The sequence below is a fragment of the Lissotriton vulgaris genome, chromosome 10 (assembly GCF_964263255.1).
Source record: "Lissotriton vulgaris chromosome 10, aLisVul1.2, whole genome shotgun sequence".
Classification (NCBI taxonomy): Eukaryota; Metazoa; Chordata; class Amphibia; order Caudata; family Salamandridae; genus Lissotriton; species Lissotriton vulgaris.
Window position 1 is genome coordinate 1,113,173,338 of NC_141698.1, and position 23,287 is coordinate 1,113,196,624.

At 41.4% G+C, this 23,287-nt stretch overlaps 1 protein-coding gene across 1 annotated transcript in view; it reads left to right on the forward strand.

Moving 5' to 3' along the window:
• The window catches only part of LOC147689413 (vomeronasal type-2 receptor 26-like), a 766,627-nt gene that overhangs the window by 494,967 nt on the left and 248,373 nt on the right, over positions 1–23,287 (forward strand). Inside the window, exon 3 of the mRNA XM_086940092.1 lies at positions 2,265–2,388. Within this exon, the coding sequence (XP_086796218.1) occupies positions 2,265–2,388 (124 nt within the window). The remainder of the gene's footprint in view (positions 1–2,264; positions 2,389–23,287) is intronic.

Consider the following 23,287-nt stretch of genomic DNA (forward strand, 5'->3'; position numbering starts at 1 on the left):
AACTGGGGCCCTGATCCCTCCCCAAATGTTACCCCAACCTATTTCAATAGACATGTTATTTAATACCCTCAAATCTATGCAAAGCGAGGTCAGGGCTGAGAGCCGGAGGGCGAGGCAGGGGACTAGAAAGATACAGAATACCCTGAGGAAGATGAATAAGCTGTACGATGAGATCACAGAGAGGGTTACCCATGTTGAGGAAAATACAGGGAAGCTTGAGGACGACCTCAACAGCCTCCAGACTTTTAAACAAGATCAACAGAAGATGGCCGAAGATATTCAATGGAAGCTGGAGGATTATGAAAATCGTCACCGGCGTAATAACATCAGACTTTTGGGGGTGGCTGAGAGGCTGGAAGGGCACAATGCTAGGCTATTTGTTGTGAGCTTACTGAAAGAGGGTTTTCCGGAGCTATCATCATGGCAATGGGAGGTAGAGATCCAGAGGGCACACCGGTTCCCCTTTACAATTAAAAGAGGGCAGTCTGGGGCTCAAGAAGGGAAACCTAGAGCAATCCTTATTTTTGTAGGCAATTTCCTGTTGAGGCAACTAATTTTAGATAAAGCAAAACCGGAGGCCAAGCGCTCTTTTAATAACGTTACATTCTTTGCTAGGCCGGACTTTTGTCATGTTACAATACATAAGAATTTAATTCAATTGCAAATACATATTATTAATATTTTGGCAGATCATCTTTGTCACGTCTACCTCCAAGGACCTGTTCTGTGACTTTCACATACACAAAATAGATTGTAAATATTATTCAACAAATTCACCCTTGTATTTGGAAGAAGTAATCATTTTTGGGGAATTCCTAAACATTTTCAGAAGTACTCCTAGAAAGCGAATGTTGTTTTTGCGCTACTGCTGAGAAACACTTCCTCTGCATTTTCACCACTACTAGAGTTGTTTCCCGCACACTTGCACTCTGTAAATGGATTTACTCCTGCTCATGACTGATGTAAATCTCCAACATTTAAAGGGTGGAAATGAGTCAGCAAAATCTTGTTAATCCCCACAAAAAAGAATGTTTACTCTGAAGAAAATCGTATTTTTAAAGTGGTTTTACACATTCAAATAGGTCTGTGGATTGGACACCCTGTGCAGCCTGATAAATGCACCCAGTCTCTTCACCTCATTGTCCTCAGAACTCCTGGCTCTGCATGAATAGGGCTTGTACCTTGTGTCTCTTCCACCACGAGCCCCTCGCTCTGTAATATCACGTTCCCTTTGGTATTCTCCCTGGATCTCTCACACAGAAGTGATCACATGTTTCCTACGTCTCTCACTTCCTGGATCCCTCACCTGATGCTATCACATGTGCTCAGCATCATGCACTCCCTGGACCCCTTAAACTGATGCAATACATCTGCCCGCATCTGTTCCTCCCTGGACCCCTCGCACTGATGGCATCACAACTCCACCACGTCTTCCTCCATGGATCCCTCGCACTGTGACACACACATGTGCCCTGCATCTCTTCTTCCTGGATCCTTCGTACTGATGCAATCTCATGTGCCCTGCATCACTTCTTCCTGGATCCTTCGCACTGATGCAATCTCATGTGCCCGTATGTCCTCCCCCCTGGATCCCTCACACTGATGCTATGACTTGTGCCCCGCATCATTTCTTCCCTGGATTCCTCTCACACTGATGCAATCACATGTACCTCATATCTCCTCCTACTCGGATGGCTTGCACTGATACAATCACATTTACCCTGCATCTCCCTCTCAATGGATCCCTCTCACTGATGCTATCACATGTACCCACTTCTTTTTCTCCAAGTATCGCTCACACTGATGTTATCACATGCTCCCCACATCCTGCACTCCCTGGATTCCTGGCGCTGATACTGTCACACGTGCCCCACATCTCTTCCTCAATGTATCCCTCGCACTGAGGCAATCACATGTGCCCTGCCTCTCACACTCCAATGATCCCTTACACCGATGCGATCACATGTGCCTGCATCTCTAAGTCCCTGGATCCCTTGCTCTGATGCTATCACATGCGCCCCACATCTCTTCCCGAAAGTATCACTCAAACTGATGCACTCACTTGTGCCCCACATCTCTCACTCCCGGGTATACATGCATTGATGCTATGACAAATGACCTTCATTTCATCCTCCTCTTATCTCTCATATGAGCATATATACAAATTATCTCACGATCCGCTGCTTGTGTGATATTGTCACATTGGATATTTGCCTCTTCCCTGGTTTATTTCTCACAAAAGCCCTTCTTCGCCTCCTCTCCAGGTCCCTCGCTCTGTGTGCAGTGAGAGCTGTCCTCCTGGGTACAGGAAGGTCCCACTGGAGGGCCAGCCCATCTGCTGCTACAAATGCGCCCCCTGCTCAGAAGGAAAGATTACCAACAAGAGTGGTAGGTGTTAAAACACTGCATGCCAACCAATGATCCTTTCCAAAGGCCCAAAGGAGAAGACTTGCATATGTAAATTACTCACAAGTGTAAGTTAATTTTATGACTCGCTTCCTTCGTTTGTAGCTATTTCGTTTTCATATATTCACTGTGGCTCGGAACATGGAAATAAAGTTATTTGAACAGAATGATACCATTATTTTAGGATCTGCCAAAGCCAGAATTAGTCCATCGTCATCAACTAAACCACATTCTCCTCCTCTCTTTTACTCTCTCCTTACCTACTCCCAACCAGTGCTGGCTTTCGGGTATTGTGACCTGTGGCATCCTGGCTCTGTGTGTCTGTGCCTCATGACATAGCTGCGCTGATGTCATGAGGCACTGGATTCTCATATGGAATGTTATCCTTTGATCACTAAGCAGTTGCTATCTTACATTGATGCTGGCTGGATGTCCACCTGTGGATGGGATCTTACTTCTGAATAAAACCTGAACTTTCACCTACAAGTTTGTGGCTTCATATCTTACATTTGGCGACGCAGGATGGGATTAATTCGAAGAAGAAAAGATCTCAACACCTACCTCTAATATTTTTTTTTATAAAAAATAAGGAGAAACGTTTTCACAAACTTTTCTTGGAAATTGGAACTTTGCTCCTACAAACTTCAACTGGAAAACCTAACTCTCCTGAGGTACTCCGTGGGATCCAACTTTATTCAACTTTAAATGAACACTTCGAAAAGAAGACTTCTACTTTGGTAAGAAACAAAACAACCTTATTGTTGTTAAGCCTTATTTTGCCGGTATCTACCAGCGTGATTATTTAAAACCTTCGTGGCATTCAATTTTAAACCTTCGTGGCATTCAATTTACCGCGTTTGCACATAGCGCCTTCGTTCTGCATCTTTTAAAAAGTCCTACCCCAACGTCCTCGCGTGCTGCAGAACGCCATCGTCGTCGCAAGCTTCAACAGAACACCATCGCCCAAGCCTTCGCAGAACCTCGAAGCTTCAGGTAAACAAACCAGCTTCCTTCTTCTCCGCGTCTCGGCGCAAGGCTTCGCAAGGCTTGCTGGGAAGGACGCAGAGCGTCCCGCAAAGCATCGTGGGAGTCACGCTAACGTGGGCGCCATTTTGGATTGGTCATTCTCGGAGTACACGAATTACATTTTTTTTTATGCGTTTCCTGACTCCGACCGGCAATTCTACCTTGGCAAATTATACTATTTTAACTCCGTTTTTCAGCAATTTGCAAGAACTTTACCATAGATATATGAAGGTACTGTAATACTACTTTGGCAAATTATACTGTTTTAACTCCGTTTTTCAGCAATTTGCAAGAACCTTACCACAGATATATTAAGGTACTGTTTTCTACTCCGCATTTCAACAGTTGCTCCACCTTCTTTGACACACTCGCTTGAAGCTGTTTTTTTTTTTGTGTGTTCCACTACTGTGATACACACACACTGAACTGACTGCATTATCAGTAGAAGCTGCTCTTGTGTGTCCACCTACTGTGACACACACACAATTAACTCATATATTTTCTTTTGTGTTCCTGTTTACTTCTCTTGTTCATTTTTTTTTTTTGTTTTCTTTCAACATGCAAAATGTAACTGCCCCCCCTTTCTTCTTGTCCTCACCTGGAGATCCACCTATTAGATGGAAAAAATGGCGCAAAGTATTTGAAAGGTATGCAAGAGTGTGTGGTTCTAGTTTAAGTGCTGAAAGAAAGACAGCATTACTTTTACATTGTCTGGGGGCAGAAGGACAAGAGGTATTCGATCATTTGCCTGACATTGATGACGGTACTTTAAATGAATATGAAATTTGTATTGCAAAACTAGATGAGCATTATCTTCCTAGAGTCAGTACGATTTTAGAAAGATATCATTTTGGTCGAAGAACACAAATGGAAGAAGAAACGATTGAGAACTATATTACAGCTTTAAGGAAACTTGCTTCCTCATGTAAGTTTGGGGCAAGTCTTGATGAGCATATTAGAGATCAGTTCATGCTTGGGTGTTATATTGAAAAGGTGAGAGAAGAATTGTGGCAAAAGGATGAACCTTCTTTAGAGGAAGTTCTTACTATTGCTAAGAGGATAGAACATTCTATTAAATGTGTAGAAGTCATCAAGAAGAATGGTGACAACAAAACCACGAAAGAAATTGTGAATGTTGTGAAATCTACTGCTAGAACAAGTGAAAATCAGCAAAAAGACTCTAAAAATGAAAATGTTTCGAACAAAATTCCTTATAAAAAAAAGGAGAACAGTTTGGATTTCTCCCAAGTAAGATGTTACAGATGTGGTAAAATGGGGCATTTTGCCACAGATAGACAATGTCCAGGTTGGAAAGCTTATTGTAGTAAGTGCAAAAAGAAAGGACACTTCACCTCATGTTGTAAAGGGGGAAACTATAGAGGTAGAGTGAATGAAATATTTTATGATTTTGAAAATGAAGATAATCTAGATGAACACCTAGATTGTGGGCAAATTTATATTCAAACTGTAAGTGCTGAGGAAGCAAAAAATTCCCCTTGTGATGAAATTTTGGTGGAAGGTTATCCCACCAAAGTTTTGTTCGATTCTGGGGCAAAAATTACTATTGTAGCAAAAGATTTTTTTTTGAGTAAGTTGGGACATAAACTTGAGCTCTCACGCCCCGATATAAGACCATTTGGTTATGCTGGTCAACCCATTAAACTACTTGGGGTTTTTGAAGGTATGATTAATTATAAGAATAGGTTGGCCAAGGCAAAAATTTATGTTTCTCAAAAAGGAGATAGCATAATAAGCTGGTTTGCTCTTAAAGATTTGGGTGTTATGCTTGATCCGAACTCGACACCTCCTATTCTTCTAAAACAGCCCTTTCCCTGCACACCTCAGATTGTTTCAGTGGTTTCTCATGATTTCACTAGTGAACTGAAAGCCAGATTTCCTAAAGTTTTTTCGGAAAATTTAGGATGTCTTAATGACTATTGTCATCGTATCATCTTGAAGAAGGATGCTGTACCTGTCTGCTGCAAAGTGCGAAATGTACCTGTAGCAGTCAGAGAACAAGTCAAAGATGAACTTGATAAGCTGGTCAAGGGAGGCATTATAGAAACAGTAGAAGGAACGGAGTGGGTTGCCCCGATTGTCGCAGCCAAGAAATCGGACAACTCTCTCCGTCTCTGTGTTGATTTAAGAGAACTCAACAAGTGTGTAGTTACTGATCATTATCCTCTACCCAAGATTGCGGACATGCTTATGCTACTTAAAGGTGCTAAAATTTTCAGCACCATTGATCTAAGGTCCGCGTACCATCAGATTAGGTTAGAAGAAGATTCGAAAGACTTAACCTCTTTTGTGACACCTTATGGCACTTTTAGGTTCGTTAGACTACCATTTGGCTTAGTGTCAGCCGCATCGGTTTTTCAGAGGGCATTAGAGAAAGTATTAAAAGGTTTACATGGTGTTAGAGTATATCAAGATGATATTCTTGTGTTTGGCATAGATAATTCTCAACATGATTTTAGGCTATTTGCTGTCCTAGGAAGGTTGTGTGATGCAGGTTTGACTGTCAAGATTGAGAAGTGTAAATTTAGAAAAACTTCTATTGATTATCTAGGTCACACTATTACAGAAGGAGGAATTTTGCCTAAGGAAAATCTGATCTCTACCATTTCTAAGATGTCTCCCCCACAGAACAAGGAAGAGTTGATGAGTTTTTTGGGACTTGCTGAATATTATAGCAAGTTTGTGAAAGACTTTGCCTCTTTGTGTGCCAATATGAGATATCTGTTGAAGAAGGGCGTTGATTTCATTTGGGGAGAGAAATGTCAGCGCGAGTTTGAGGTCGTCAAGGAGAGGCTAGCTTCTGCTCCGAAATTGAGCAGTTTTGATCCTTCTGAGAAATCTATTTTGATTACTGATGCAAGCTTGAAAGGGTTAGGTGCGGTGCTTGTACAGAAAGTTGAGGGCATTGAGAGGGTCATTCTTTTCTTGTCGAGGAGTTTAAAGGGAGCTGAAACCCGATACTCAGTGATTGAGCGTGAAGCTCTTGCTGTTTACTGGTCAGTCAAGAAGCTTAAAAACTTATTGTGGGGAACCAATTTTGAGGTCAGGACTGATCACAAGCCGCTTTGTGAAATTTTAAAGAAAAAAGGTATAGATGCAGTGTCTGGTAGGATCACAAAATGGGTTGTTGGTTTACAAGATTATGATTTTAGTGTAAAGTACCTACCTGGAGTAGAAAACAAAGTGGCAGATGCCTTGTCTCGCCTTGTTCCCAGTTCTGAGGTTGAGGATGAGGAAGATTGTGATGTTGATGATGAGATGGTTTGTGTTGTAGAAGAGTCTGCCATTGATAAAGAGAGGTGGTTGAAGATGGTTCAGGAGGATTCGACCCTTGTAGAAGTACTTAAGCTCCTAATGACAGGATGGAAGATTAAACCTAAATTTAATGAAGGTCTTGAGAAATTTTGGCATGTCAAAGATCAGCTTTCTGAACAAGACGGCTTACTTTTTAGAGGGACTAGATTAGTTCCACCCCTAGCTCTTCGGGATGAGCTTATGTCTTTAGCACATATTGGCCATTTAGGAATCTCTAAAACCAAGGAGATTTTAAGGAGCTCATATTGGTGGCCAAATATGGATTTGGAAGTAGAGCGCAAAGTTAGGGATTGCATTGACTGTGCTCTTAGTGAGAAGGTAGCAAAGCCTAAAGTCCAACCCATGGTGATTAGAGACAGGCCGGATGCGCCTTGGAAAGAAGTGGGTTTGGATATTTTGGGGCCTATTACATCAGCTGGTTGTGAGTGGTATGTTCTTGTTCTTGTTGATTTCTTTTCTAGATGGCCAGAAATTGCCATAACTCGTGGTATCGAGACTAGGCATGTGGTGGATTTTTTGACCAAACTTTTTGCTAGAGAGGGCATCCCTAACACCATCCTCACAGATAATGGTCCCCAATTAGTCTCTAAGGAGATGGAAAATTTTCTGTTAAAGCAAGGTATTAAACACAAAAAGTCTTCCCTTTACCACCCAGAAACCAACGGTATGGTTGAGAGATTTAACCGTGTTCTTAAAGAAACTATCAGAATGGCTAAGTCTGCTGGCACGGATTGGCGGACAGATGTCTTTAAGAAGATTAAGGTTTACAGGTTATCTCCCCATGCTGTTACTGGGAAGACCCCTTTTGAACTTTTTAGATCACGCACTCCTAATACCCTTGTGGTACCTGCATGGGTCAATGATTTGCAACCACCTCCTCGTGATGACTGTGATGAGTGGATGTCGCGTGAACTTTCTAGAATTGAGTCTAGAAAAAGGATGTTTGATGCGAGACATTCTGTTAAGATAACACCTGTTAAAGTGGGAGATTGGGTACTTATTAAGAATCCCTGCAAAAACAATAAGGCTCTTTCTGCTACCTTTAAGAAGCCTATTCGTGTTATCAAGGTTTTTAAGAACGCCATCAAAACTGCTGATCATCGTGTTTGGAATTTGAACAGGGTGGTGGTGGTTAGCAATGATCTTGTGGAGGCTTCTTGTAGTCGTCATTCCCAAACTCCTGGTGTTGAGTCTTCTCCACTTCTTCGCAAGTCTGCAAGGGTTCCTCATTCTCCTAAGTATTTGAAAGACTATGTCACTGTGTGATCTATGCTTTAGCATTGTTTAGTTTTCTCTTGATTTATGTTTCAGTTTTGTTTACTTTTCCCTTATGATTTCCTTCTTATTGTTAGAAGGGAGATGTGTGGCATCCTGGCTCTGTGTGTCTGTGCCTCATGACATAGCTGCGCTGATGTCATGAGGCACTGGATTCTCATATGGAATGTTATCCTTTGATCACTAAGCAGTTGCTATCTTACATTGATGCTGGCTGGATGTCCACCTGTGGATGGGATCTTACTTCTGAATAAAACCTGAACTTTCACCTACAAGTTTGTGGCTTCATATCTTACATGACCGACGTCATCGCGCCAGGTGCCAAGACCAAGGGTGCGCCCTCTGCATGGCAGGCTGAACCGATATAGGAGCACCCTGCAGAGATCTTTGTATGCACAGAATTTTTCAGGGATAATTGCTTTGGCAAGATAACTCTGGTGGTTAAAGCACTACAGGGAGAGATCTGTTATTTGTCTAGTTAGAGCGCTCGCTAGCATCCCGATTCTCTATTAGGTACCACTAAAACTTGTCATCCATGTGCCCCTAGTGTTAATAATTCTGCTGCAAAGCTCAATGTATGACATGCAGTACACAGATTAGAATTTTCTGCAGATAGTTTAGTGGGTTATTGCTTTTGTAACAGAGATTCTATTATTATTTGGAGTTCATAAGTAACGATCCTTTCAATATAGCACATTGAGCATTAATGCAGCATCAAAGTGCTGCAATTAAATAGAGAGGCATGGATTCAGAAACCTATTGTTTATTCCCCTCAATCTTTCATTATTCTAAGGTTGCAAAAGAGGACTCCTTTAGATAGCAATACCATTGTAATAGCAATCACTGTGTTACGCTTATGGTGCAGATTTACAAAGAGTTTGTTCCTGGTTTGCATCAGAAAAGTCATGCAAACCTGGTGTGAAGTATTGTTTTGAGGCTTACTTTCAGTGCAGACCCTGAATTGAGTTGGACAGTAGCCTTAATTAATACAAAGTAACACTATGAGCTAGTTTATGCAATGGGGGCGTACCATGGGGCTGATTATTATGGAGGATTTTCCGCATCCTCCGGGCCGGCGGAAGCCACCGCCGGCCCGGAGGATGGGGAAAATCCTCTGCGGACCCACCAAAGACCCACCACCACATTAGGATGGCTGGTGGGTCCTGGTTTCAGTCCGCCGCTTTTCCGCCGCGGTTGACTTACAACCGCGGCGGAAAAGCTGTAACATGGCTGGCGGTGTCTATCAGACACCGTCAGCCATATTAGGATGGTGTAAAAGAGATGCTTTTCCACGGCGGCTTTTCCGCCGTGGAAAAGCATACGGACTTTGACTTCGGAGGCCCGTTGCGGGCCCCCTGGGTGAAGGGGTTGTGGGGGGTGCACATTGGGGGTACTCCTGGTACCCCCCTGCATTTGTATGCAGAAATCGTCAGGCACCGCGCGGTGCCTGCCGCCTTCTGCATACAGATGCAATGTATGATTTTGTAACATTGCGGCGGGTGCAGCTTGAAGCCGCACCCGCCACAATGATACAAATAGAGGATGTGACCGCCAAGGTGGTGGTCACATCCTAATTGCACAGGAGGGAACTCCGCACCCCATGCGGACGTTCCCTCCTCCTCAGGGGTCCTAATGGGCCCCCATGTGTGGTACACTGATGTTCGCATGTACTCACCCATGAATGTTATCACAAATGCTTATCTACTAGCTTTAACAGAAAGGGATAAGCATGAAACAATTACGCATGCTCAAGGCAGGCGTAAAGTTGGAGAAAATATTTCCAAATTTGCAGGTGTGCTGCACCATACGTTAGGCATACAAAGTAGTAAAATGTTAAACTTTGTCAAACATTGAATTTTGTGCTGGAGGGGTACACTTTCAGTATGCATTGGCTCAAGGAATTCTAAGGTACTCCAGCACTAGAGGACATAACAACGGCACCTTATCTTAATAGATAACTTTGGTTGCTCCTCATGGTAAAAAATGCTTTGCTAATTAGTTAAGGAGGGGTTTAAGGAAAAACAAACATTCACCCCGAAAGGAGTAAGCCCATTGGTATCCACAAACTGCACTTCAGTAGTTACCTAAGCCAAAAGGACCAGCAAGCATTCCAGCTCAGCCTGGAGTAAGGCCAGCACCACAAATGGCCAACCACTGGTACTTCAACAACTGCCTAGCAATATTAACAGAGACAGGGACTTATAGTCAACACCATATAGCAAATAATGTTAAAAAAGAATGTATTTAGAATTTTAGAACATTTGTATAGCTAGAATGTTATGATACAGAAATAATTTATTATTTTGAAACAAATATGTGTTTATTTTAAAATAGAATTAAAACGTTTTAAGCTTAACAGAAAGCATGTGTTTAATTATTTAACAATCTAGCAATTTGATTTTCAATTAGTATTAAACAAATGTAATTAAAACTATGAGCTAGTTTACGTCATGGAGGCATTCCATGGTTGTTACACGGATGTTAAAGGTAGCACTGCTCATAAAGTGAGAAGTGTCCCCCGGGCTCCTCGCTAGTCCTTATATCAAGGTTTCACCAATGTTGACGATGAAAATCGAATGTTTTAACAATGCTTGGTTTTATTTATTTATTCATTCATCTTGTTGTATTCACAAGGAAATCATTAGTTCAAAAAATATTTAATTTTTCTGAAAATGCACTCATATAAATCCCAATGCATTTCGGCATTACATATATGCCTTCTTCCAGGGGATAAATGTCTGTCAATAAAGAAGAAACGAGGTGTGTTTGAGAAAATGACCTTCATATTACATATGTCACAGAGCTATTTGCAGAAAACGAGTGTGCCAGGAAAAAGTAGTGGTGAAGAAAGCGGTGCAGGATACAGATTAAGAACCAAGGTGCCGAATGCATTACACAGGTGAACGTGACTGTTTCAGTATAAAAAACTCGGAGGTGGATTGTTAACCCAAAGATAGCGTGAGCGCGAGTACACGCGGTTAAAACCAGCGGGTGAAAAGCAAAGCAAAATAACGTGCCGGTGTCGCCGAACAAAAAGAGAACGGCTGCAAGTTGGTCTAAAGCTTACCGTGACGTGCATGAAAGAGTTGAGTAACGATACCGCATTCACATGCTGGGTCATAACGAGTGGTGAAATCCCGGAAGTATATGGAGATTAATGGTTGCTAGGTTACACATGACGTTAATGAGACGCAGTGAAAGATAATCAAACAGAAAGAGTGGACTTCCGAAGGTGATCTGGGTTAAAAGCGAAGGCAAAAAAGACGGATGTGTTGAAAATGGGGAAAGATACCAGAACTATATGAGCAGTAAACGATGACAATCACAAATATTAAAAAATATTGAAAATATTAAAAAAGTAGAACATTGCTGCGAGTGAACAATAAAAATATGTTGATGATAGACAAAAAATTAAATAATAACAACAGAATAATGCAAGAACGTAACCATGTATGTGTGGATGTAACAGCTGCTGCAGTGAAACATGAAAAAAAATCAAATATACAGGGCTACCCTGTAGTCGCACTCAGGAAAAATCCAATTAAGGTTTACAAGTGGCATGAATATTCCACTCGATCATTGAGTCCGTATGGTTTCATGCTGGACAGTGTAAAAATCCAATAATTTTCACGTTTTGAGAGTTTGTTATGATTGTCTTTGCCTAGTTCTTTAGTGACAGTTTCCAATGCACAAAATCGCAATTGGCTGATGCCATGACCCACTTCGAGAAAGTGTTGAGCTATTGTGGATTTAGTTTGTTTGGTTCTTATGTTGGACTTGTGTTCCATTAGTCTTATTTTGAGTTTTCTCTCGGTTTGTCCAACATAAATTTTGCCGCATGGGCATTTGAACATATAGATTAAGTTGGATGTGTCGCACGTGGCTGTGGCTCTGATCTTGATTTGATGCCCTTTCATGGGATGGCTGACAGTTGTGCCTTTTATGACACTGTTACAGTGGTTACAATTCCAGCAAGGATTAGTACCTTTAAATGTTTGGCTTGGGACTCTGGAATGTTTGATGAGTTCCCCCAAATTTTTAGCTCGGGAATAAGCAAAGATAGGTTCTGTCTCGAAGATTTTGTTGAAATCAGGTTCAACTCTGAGTATATCCCAATGTTTTTTGATTATTTGTTTGAATTTATGGCTGGCTGTGGAATATTTAGAAACTATGGTGATGACATCAGTTTTAGGTGTGGTAGAGGTGTTCAGTAAATCGTCTCTGGATTTTGTAGCACATCGTTGTTTGGCCTGCTCAAGGATCTGGTTAGGATACCCACGGGTTTTGAAACGTGATGTTATTATGTCGGCTTCTTCGTCGAATTTATTAGGATCAGAGGTTATTCTTTTGGCTCGAATGAGTTGACTGTATGGTAGGTGATTTTTGAGTGGTTGAGGGTGAAAGCTCGAATAGTGTACAGTATTGTTCCTATCGGTTTTTTTTGTGGAACAAGCTTGTTTCAAATCCAGTGTTAGTGTTGGTGATCTGAACGTCACGGTACGTTATGGAGTGTGATTGAATTTCATAGGTAAATTGTAGCCGTGGATCAATGGAATTGAGCTGGATTAATTCATTCAGCAAAATATCTTCTGGGCCTTGCCACATGAGGAAAATGTCGTCAATAAATCTGACGAACATTTTTAAATGATCTTTCCATGTAGTTTTGCAAAGAATGTGATCCTGTTCGAATCTGTGCATAAACAAGTTTGCATAGGCAGGTGCTGCCGAATTGCTCATTGAAGTTCCGGTCAGTTGTTGGAACCACTCATCTTTCCATGTGAAATAGCTGTGGAGTAGGGTGAATTCTAATAACTCCATTAGAAAAAGTTTCAGATCGTGGTTCAATTCTGTCCTTAGTAAACTATGTTCTGTCGCTTCTATTCCCATGGAATGGGGAATGGATGTATATAGCGATGTCACATCAACTGTACAAAGAATTAAGTTGCTGAAATCATCTATTTCCACGGCTTTGAGTTTATTGAGAAAATCTGTGGTATCTCTCAAAAAAGTGGGTGTGGAGGTGACCATGGGTTGAAAGTATTTGTCCAAGAATTTACCCACTGGATCATAGATGCTTCCACATGTAGAAACTATAGGCCTACATGGAGGCTCTCGTAGATTTTTGTGAATTTTAGGGACCAGGAAGAATCTTGGGCTCCTAGGATGTTGAGTGGTGAGATATCTCGTGGTTTTTGTGGTTATGACCTCATTGTCTAGGGCCTTGTTAATGATTGAATCTAGTATTCCTTGTATGCTGTGGTAGGATCATTAGGTAGTTTTAGGTAAGTGTTGGTATCCAAGAGGTGGAGGGATGCCTGCTCCTCATAGTAAGTGGTGTTTAAGATGCCGATAGCACCGCCCTTATCGGCTTTAACGCAAGTAACTTCTTTGTTTGATGCGATGGATTTGAGGGTGTTGATTTCTTTAACAGTGTAGTTCTTATTCTTAGATTTGGTTTGACAATTGAGCTTGGATAGATCATTTTTTACGAGGGTCTCAAAGGTGTCTAGACATTTATGTGAGACAGGTGCTAAAAAAGTACTTCTCAGTCGTAGGCCCATGAGTTGGTCTGGTTCTGTGTCGTCTGATGTTTGAGAAACGTTTTGAAAAAAATGTTTAAGGCGAAGCTTTCGCATCAGTTTAAAGAAGAAAACTTCCAGTTCCAATTTGTTGGTGTCGGACGTTGGGATAAAGGAGGTGCCTTTTTGCAGAGTTCTTATGTGGGTGGTGTTGAACTGGTAATCGGAGATGTTAATAACTAAGTTGTCTGTGTTTCCCTTTCGCTTTGTCCTTCTTGCTGGTCGCAGTTCGGGTTTGTGGAGATTCTTTGGTTTTTTCTTTTTGCCCTCCTGGATCTTCTTGTTCTTGGTCCACCTCTAAAAAAGGCTCGGTGGATGTTGATGGGATTTCGGGACCCATAGGGGTAGTCTGCATGTTAGTCGTGGTTTTCTGAGGAGGAAAACGTCCTCTTCTGCCTTGTGGATTAAGTGTATCATCCTCTGATGATGATGTTTCGTGTTGGCAGAATATAATTTATTCTGACGTCGTTTGGCGTAGATCTCTGCCCACGTGTAGACTTCTTCCATCTTATAATCAGTGGACTCTCTCCTTAGTTTCCTCACTTTGCGTTTGCTTACTTCTGTGGTGTGTCTAGCTAGTTGTTGGTTAATGTCTTCAATAATCTTAGTTAATTCCTCGGTTGTATAACTGTTCTCCAGTTCTGCTTTTACTAGAGCTATTTCCTTGGATACTTCTTCCAATATGTTAGACAATTCCTCAATAATCAACAGTATCAAATCCAAGCTGCATTTGTTGAGGATGGCGTACCATTTGTCTTTAAACTTCTGGACGTTTTTACATAGAGAAGGTTTGAGAGGTATCCTGAGACCCCTTGGAATTCTTTGTGCCCTGTGGTACTTAACCAAAGTGCTTGCATGCAGGCGTTGATTTATTTCCTTTTTGGATGTTCCCATGCACTCACCCATGGATGTTTACACAAATCCCTATCTACTAACATTAATAGAAAAGGATGGGCATTAAACAATATGCATCTCAAGGCAGGTGAAAAGTTGGAAAAAATATTTCCAAATTTGCATGTGTGCTGCACCATACATCAAGTGGTAACATATTAAACTTTGTCAAACATTGAATTTTGTGTTGGACGGGTACACTTTCAGTATGCATTGGTGCAAGGCAGTTAAGGTACGCTAGCACAAGAGGACAGAGCAACAGCACCATATCTTAATAGATAACTTTGGTTGCTGCTCATGGTTAAAAAAAGTGTAGTTAATTATTTAGCTAAGAGAGGGTAGGCATCAAAAAAGATTCACTCCCAAAAGAGTAAGTCAGAAAGAAGTTGTAAATGCATTCCAGCTTTGCCTGGATTAAGCCCAGCACCACACATGGCCAAGCACTGGTACCTCAACAACCTATATCCGCTTGTAAAGATCAAGAACGCACTTGGCGTAAAGATTATGGTACCACCCATAAGCTGCAATATAAGAACAGTATGAGGAAGTATCACAAACTGATAAGGAAAGTGAAAAGAGAATTCTTAAGGGAGAGAATTGAGTCAGCCGAGAACTCTACTAAGGAATTATTCTCAATATACAAGGAGCTGACGGAGCCCAATAGGACAGCGGCCCAAGACACTTTCTCCGAAGTTGTCTGTGAGTCTATTGCAGACCATTTTGTGAAGAAGGTGGAGAAGATATACGCCTCCTCCCCGACAGGGGCTGGTAAGGATATATCTGACCCTGAAGGTAGCATGAGGAATATAGCGGGCAAACACTTGAATTGTTTCGAGGTCCCTCCGTTGTTGGAATTACTGAGAATTGCGCTCAGCATTCAATCAGGATCTCTCACTGATGCTGCTCCGCCTAAGATTTATAGGAACCAGCTGGAATTCCTGATTAACTATATAGATCATATGGCCACTCCCTCCTTTCAGGAAGGCCACGTGCCTGCTGACTGGAAAAGGGCTCAGGTTATCCCTATAAAAAAGAAAGCAAATTTAAATATATCTCAATTGGAGATTCTCTGGCCTATTTCGCTCCTTCCTTTCTGTATGAAAGTAGTGGAAAAAATAGTCAATATCCGGCTAATAAAATTAATGGAAGAAGGCTGACTTTTCCACCCTTCCCAATCCGGCTTTAGGGCAAGCCATTCAACGGAAACCGCTCTTCTCTTCTCCACGGAGACCCTCCGGCAAAAAGTGGATGAGGGAGAGACAGCTGCTTTAGTATTATTAGACCTGAGCACAGCATTTGATACTGTTGCACACTCCTTGCTACTAGCCCGTCTCAGTGAGGTCGGAGTGAAGGGGCAGGCTTACAATTGGCTATGCTCATTCCTTGCAGATAGGAGCTTCCAAGTCCATTGACCTCCGTTCAAATCAACACCGCGGAGTCTAAAGCAGGGATTTCCACAAGGCTCTATTTTGAGCCCTACATTGTTCAACCTCTATATGGAGCCCCTTGCGAGGATTGTGGAATCATATGGTGTGGAAATTGTATCCTATGCTGATGATACACAATTGGTGATCACTTTATCTTAAAGTCCCGCTGAGGCGGCAGCCAATTTCTCCGCTTGTCTAACTGCTTTAGCTGGTTGGATGAATAATAACTGCCTCCGCCTTAACTGGAATAAAACCGAGTTGTTATTGATCGGTTAGAGGCCATTTATCTGGTCGTCGGCCTTGTGGCCCCCGGAACTAGGTCACACACCCTCCCCTTCAGACCTTGTGAAGAACTTAGGTATTCACCTGCTGGATACTCATCTCTCATTTGAACAACACATTGGAAGTATGTCAGGCAAATGCTATGGCATTTTGAAAGCCCTTCGAAAAGTCTTAGATCTTCTTCCCATTAAAGCAAGGAAAACCTTGATACACGCCTTAGTCACTCCACACCTGGACTATGGGAACTCTATGCTTATTGGTCTTAACAAAAAAGGGATCCACCAACTCCAATGTGTTCAAAATGCGGCTGCCAGACTCGTTCTTAATCTGCCCAGAAAGACATCAGGGAAATAAGCTTTAGCTACTCTCCACTGGCTTCCTATAGGGGGACGCATCCTGTTTAAAACTATGTGTATGGCCCACCGCATTGCAGATGGCAAAGCCCCTGTATATCTCCAAAATTTGCTGACCATCTACCGGCCTAAACGCATCCTGAGATCTCTTGGCAGTACGCAATTCCATGTCCCTCGCATTCATAAAGCGCAGATGGGAGGCCATTCATTTAGATACTTAGCCTGTAAACAGTGGAACACACTGCCTATTGAACTACGGATGGAGCCCTTGGAAACAAGGTTCCGCCTGAAACTTAAAACTCATCTTTTCCCGAAAAATTAATTCTTTGGAGTTTTGCCATCTGACCTCACTTTGCTGCTGATTGCCTGAATTTCTACCTTACTTTGGACTGTGCCCATAGCGAGGGGACACACTGATTATAGTGTAACCATGCGCTTTACAAATGTTTTAATTATTATTATTATTATTATTATTATTATTATTATTATTATTATTATTATATCCATATTAACAGTGACAGGGACTTATAATAACTAACCCTGGTCATAGCTGGCGTAGCAGTACTCCGGGGAATTTCACGGAGTTACTACAAAACTCCATGAAATTCCATGGAGTACTGTGGCTGGTGGAGTCGCATATCCCCCATACCCCTCTGTAGCCCCCTACTAAACCCCTGGCCTGGCCTTCTGCTAAAAACCCCAGTTCCCCCACCCCCCCTCCTGCGTAGTATAAGGCCTGCACTGCAGTAGTGCTGGCTAGGAAACTTACCTTGGCTTCTTCCTAGTCTCAAGGTGTCCTACTCCTGTGGCTCCACTTGTCTTCCACTGCACTGCTCTGCTGCTCCGGAATTAATTAACAGAAAACAACAAAGAACTGCAGTGTGCATGGCATACTGAGTGAAGCCATGCCTGACGTCAGGAGTGCGCAGTTTTGAAAATCCGCAAACTTCACTGGTGGAGCAGAGTTATCCGTCCAGCCTTAATAATAACACCTGTCAGCAAATATTGTTAAAATAAAATAATGTACTTAAAATTTGAAAACATATGTGCTCTGCAGTTCTTCCTGCTTTCCTGTTAATTGATTCAACCGGAGTGGCAGAGCAGCGTAGCGGAAGGCAAGTGGAGCCACAGGAGCAGGCAGGAGCAGGGCACCAAAGGTAAGTGCTACGCCGCTCCACTGCAATTGTGGAGTTTTATAAAACTTCACACTCCAAAAGGAGTGAGTAGTTTTAAAAATCCACAATTTTTGCAGGTGGAGTAGAGGTATCCGCCCAGCCTTAATAATAACACCATACAACTAATATTGTTAAAACAAAATAATGTACTTAGAATTTGAAAACATATGTATAACTGTCATTTAATGTTAAATAAGTGATTTATTTTATAACAATTATTTGTTTATTATTAAATACTTCAAACACATTTTGAAACTTAAAAATAAGCATAACTTTCAATATTTAAAAATAATTCCATTAAAATTGATTCTATAGAATATTTTGGTAATGTTACCACATAATAAATAAATATCAACATGTTATTTAAGTAGGAATTTGAAAAAGAATTTTTCAAAAATATAGGTCATTTAAATTTGATATATTCAAATGTTTTAATATTTAATTAGAATCTAAGTTTATTTTGCTGTAGTAGTTTTTATTTTCCTCAACTTTTAAAGTACATATATACAATTAATTTGCATTAATATTTAATATATAAGTATTTATAAAAATAATTTAAAAGCTAACAAAGTTTTACAAAATGTCCTATACTTTACCATCAGGAGATCTCTGCCCTGTGGCTTTGAATTTGTGTCAAATGTTACTAGTAGTATCATTACACTCTTGAATTGAGGCTCTACCTCCTGATTTCAGGGGATAGGGACATGTACATTCAGGCTATGTAGTGTGTTTACACTTAGAAATGGTGAATTGCAAAAGATAGTAAATGTACTGCACACTACAAGTCTAAATTTAAACATGTCGCTTTGTATATTTGACTTTGAAATATTGAGCATAAAGCTACTCTTACACGTTTGTGTGAATTTCATACTTTTGGGTATTCACAATTTCCAAGTAAAATAAATATATTATTTTTAAACAAAATAAATAAAAAACACAACCTAACAATGTAATTAAAGCCTGAGTTTAATTAACCTAAATTACATTTTAAATATATTTTTTAATATGGTAAATATTAATCTGTGGCAAGCACTGAATATAAAAAGGGAGCACCATGCCTGAAGGAGGTAGGAGGTGGGAGAGTAGAACCTGCACAAGTTTTGTCTCCAGGGTGTCCACGATAGAACTCCGTTCCTGTTGCATATTACAGAACTATGCACACACACCTCGTCTGCATTATAGTACAGTGCACTCTAAGGCCACAGATCTCAAGTTTGTGCAGTACAGTACAGTATTGTGCACACTCAGGAGACAGAATTCAGTTTCTGCAGCACAGAACAGCACTGTGCACAGTCAAAGCACACATCTTCATTTCTGTAGCATAGAGCCATGCATTATCAGGGCACAGATAACCAATTTGTAGGTGCATAACTCAGGGATTTCGGGGGATGATTGGTGTATGACAGCCCTTCCCAAATAAATACATTCTTGACCTGATAGTTGGGTGTGGGAGAACCTGAGTAGGTCTACTGTGTATGTGTCAGTTTTTCTTGTCATCCCTATTTCACTAAAAGGTTTTAACTTTCCCTTCATTTTTTTGCTGCGCTTTCTATTTACCTCCCAAGGCCCCTCTTCAATGGATGGGTAGTCTGCTGGCCCTACTCATTTGCGGAACAGAGTTCCACCATAGTGCCCTGAACAAACTGTGAAGGGGGACTCGCAGTACTGGATATGATGCTCTATTACTCTACAGCGCATCTCAAATGGGCGGTTCACCAGCAGGATAGAAACTGGGGTGGAACAGCCCAATGATGGCCTTTGTACCCACTCGAGCCACAGTTGCGGTCCTATCACTCACACCTCAAACTGAGCACCACAAGGAGCCTGGCGGTCCCTTATTATATACCATCTGATTTTGCTTGGCTTTGCAATGCACTGGGACAATGCTCCTTGAAAGGAAAAATTTTACCCTAACAGCCTTACTTCATCTTCTGCACACAGGAGACTGGTCTACACGAATGGTTGCAGAGGGGCATGATGATTATAGAGGACTGGTTTTCGATTGGGCATTTGCAGAGCTTCCTTTTACTAATAGACAAATGTTCCCTTCCCCCACATAACTTGCTTCTGTATGTGTAGTGGTAGCTACTATTTGCTTGGCATGTGGTGGCAAGGGACTTGAACCCCCTAAGCACAATTGCCTCAAAACTATTTTCACCACATCTGGCTGGGTACAAGCAATTACGCTCCTTTATGGGTCTCAACTCTCCCTAACCAAGAGTGACCTCTTCAAGACCAATGAGTCAGGGACATGGGCAGACAAGAACTGGTCTAATGCTCTAGGTAACACTCATCACACCTTCTGCAATGCCCTCCTAAACCTGATTCAAAATTACTATCTCCATAGGGTGTATGTAACCCTAAAGTGCATCAACAGGATGTTCCTAGGGGCCCAAGCAATTTGCCCTAGATGCCAGCTAGGTGGTGAATGCTCTCTGACGAATCCATGTTCTTAGAATCCCCTACCAGTTCCTCCAAACAGGGGTGGAGACGGAAATTGTCCAAATGGTCTAAATGTGAGAGCATTTTATTAAAGTTGAAAGTACAGAAAGGATGGCATAATACAGACTACACAGAGTCTTGGGATGTAGTACTGAAGGACTACCCTATTGTAGCTAATGCTGGCCACCTACTTTTTGCTCCAGATGAAGAATCCTCTGATGAGAGTTGAGGCACTAATCTCTGCCAGATAGGTGCAGGTCCGAGTGTTTCGTTTCTTGGATGTGCCGTGGTTCCGTTCATTGAGGTGCTTTGTGAAGGAGCTGAACGTAATACACTTATACCCCGTGTGAATTGGCTGACGCTACTTTGGACATTCGAGTGGACGTTCTCATTTGTTTTGGATGTGTACAACAGGCTAGGAGGTTGCCTCGTCTATCTAGGATCCCCTGTCCTGTGGGCAGGTCCTTTAAGTACCCGTGTCATGATGAAGCCTATAGAAATATTTGGCAGAAACGCGACCACGACTGCGTTGACACCATTCTAAGGAGTCCGCTTACATTGATTGTTGTGTTTCATTTCTGGCGCATTCTCTCTTTTATATTATTGTGCATAAATAATTTATAACTTAGGTGCTGAGAGGACTTCCTTTGTAGCTTTATATCACTTGTAGGATTTGTGAATATAGTTGATTCCATATTATTTTTATTTTTTGTAGGGTACACCAGGTTTGTTTACATGTAATGTATATAATGTACTTGTATGATGTATATAGATAAATATGTATAGCTTATTCATTATTTTTTCTTATGTTGTGTGCCACCTTGTCCTGTGATGCGTATATTTGTGTTTGTAAATTTGTGAAATTATATGCTGGACAAATAATTGTACACTACAAGATGATTAAATATATCTTGTGAGAGAAAAAAAGTTTTTTTGAATTTATCCCTCCACATCCCCTTTGTTCTATTTTTTCATCCCTGTGATGTAGCTAGCCCAGGTTTTGGAGGGTCATTTGGGCAGAACGCCTATATAACTTTTTCAAATTGGGTCTTTATGGCCACGTATTTACCACATTCTGATTTTCAATGACCAAAAGGAAAACTCACTGTACTCATTTCCTGGCACCCTCTGCAATCTACTCCCACATACTGGAATGATCCATCGTATCTATGAGTATGGTATGACCCTCAGTGAATACGTGGTCCCTTATTTATGGGGATTTGGTATAGGGGAGGAAAGCAAGTCTCCTTGCTGTGTGTGCTGCCCTACACTAAAGTGCAAGGGCAGCCATGCACCACATTTAGGCAATCCATTGAAGTCCTGTCCTTTCTCACTGCATTAGTGCTGTTTTGGTTGCCTGGGGCCAAAAACAGCCACTGTTATGGCCCCACGTTGGGCACCATGTCATGTAGTTCGTACCAATCTGTAGGATCTGCGTGTTTGTTGGACAATATAAACTTTGGGAGAGGTTCCTAGACTGAATTTGGGCACCCCTGCAGGATATGTTGGCCTAGAGTCCGGCTAGCTCACAGTGCCACAATAAGCTCCCCTAATCATTCAGGGAGCTAATAGTTTCTAGGAGCAACTGAACATGCCAACCCTGGCACCTCAGGGATCGTAGAGCAGATCAGAACCTTTTGCTCAGCTACTCAGGCTTTATTGTGCTCAGAGAAATACACAGAATGCACAATGGGACATTTACAATATATTTATTGAACCAATGTTATTCTGGTATGGAATACATGTGCTGCGATAATCAGTAGACAAAAGGAGATAAATATGATTACAAGCACCAAAAGCATAAATAGTAGATACAGCTCTACCATGGTGCTAAAACAGTATATATATATATGAAGGCATATAAGCCAAGCAATAATCTGGTGTATTCCCACTATTGAAAACCCTATTCTCTAAGTGTATCCAGAGTTTATGTAGGTGTGGTGCCAAGAATCCCCCCAAGGGGTGATCCAACACCATTACCTGCTGGGAGAGAATGTAAGAGCCTGTCTTGGTCACAAACTGGGCACCCCCTCACAGAGATGTCAGACCACTGCGTGGTGTCAGCTAAAGGGCCTCCTCTGCAAATCTATTGAGATGTTGATTATTTATAGTAGAAAGCAGCCTTTCGATGAACGTGTAGATTCCAAATGGTAGACGCAACATTGTTTTTGCTGTCATCTGCAGACGATAGTACCAGAGGCACACCTCGGAGCAGGTTTATGGTGCAAAGGTGATTCCAAATAGTATAATGACTTTTGAGGTGTTCATGGAATATTTTAAAGGAAAGTTTGCTTTTAGATGATTTTAAAGATGCCTTTAGATCTATTTTAGACCAATTTCACTAGGACCTAGAACATGTGTTCTTCTGGCTTCTTTCAACTGTGATCCTCCTAAGCCCCAGAATTCTCTCAAGAGCCTTCAAATTATCATTGATAAGAATGTATCTCTGAAACCTCATCTGGGAGCAGTCACATCTGCATGCTTTGCTAAACTATGAAGAATTATGAACATTTGCAGATTCTTCATTTTTGATACCCTGAGTCAGATTGTGCTGGCTTAAGTTATCTCTACATTAGCCTATTTCAATGCCCTCTACCTAGGCCTCCCTAAAGGACTTAATCATTGATTGCAGCTGGTTCAAAAGCGGGTAGCAAGGATTATTTGTCAACAGCCTAGACCCTGCCACATCACCCCCTTATTGAAAAAGCTCCATTGGTTTCCTATTGAACAATACTTGATTTGTAAGTCAAGCTGTCTCATTTTCAAATCCCTAAATGGTAAATGCGCAACCTTTATATCGTCTTGAGTTAAAAAAATATATAACGAATTGCAACCTGAGATACTGGCACAATAATTTCTTTAGAATTCCTTAATTAAAAAAACAAGAGATTTGGTTGGTCTAGATTGTGTTAGCTCCTCAAACTTGTAAATCTCTTCTCCTGGAGATAAGATCTACAGCAAATAACATGCATTTATATAAACTATTGAAACTTGGCTCTTCTGATAACCCTATAATTAAATTATCTCCAGCAGTTTGCGGTCTTCTGCTGCCCAGCACCAAGGAACCTCCCCAGTGATTTGGAGATTTATAAAACAAG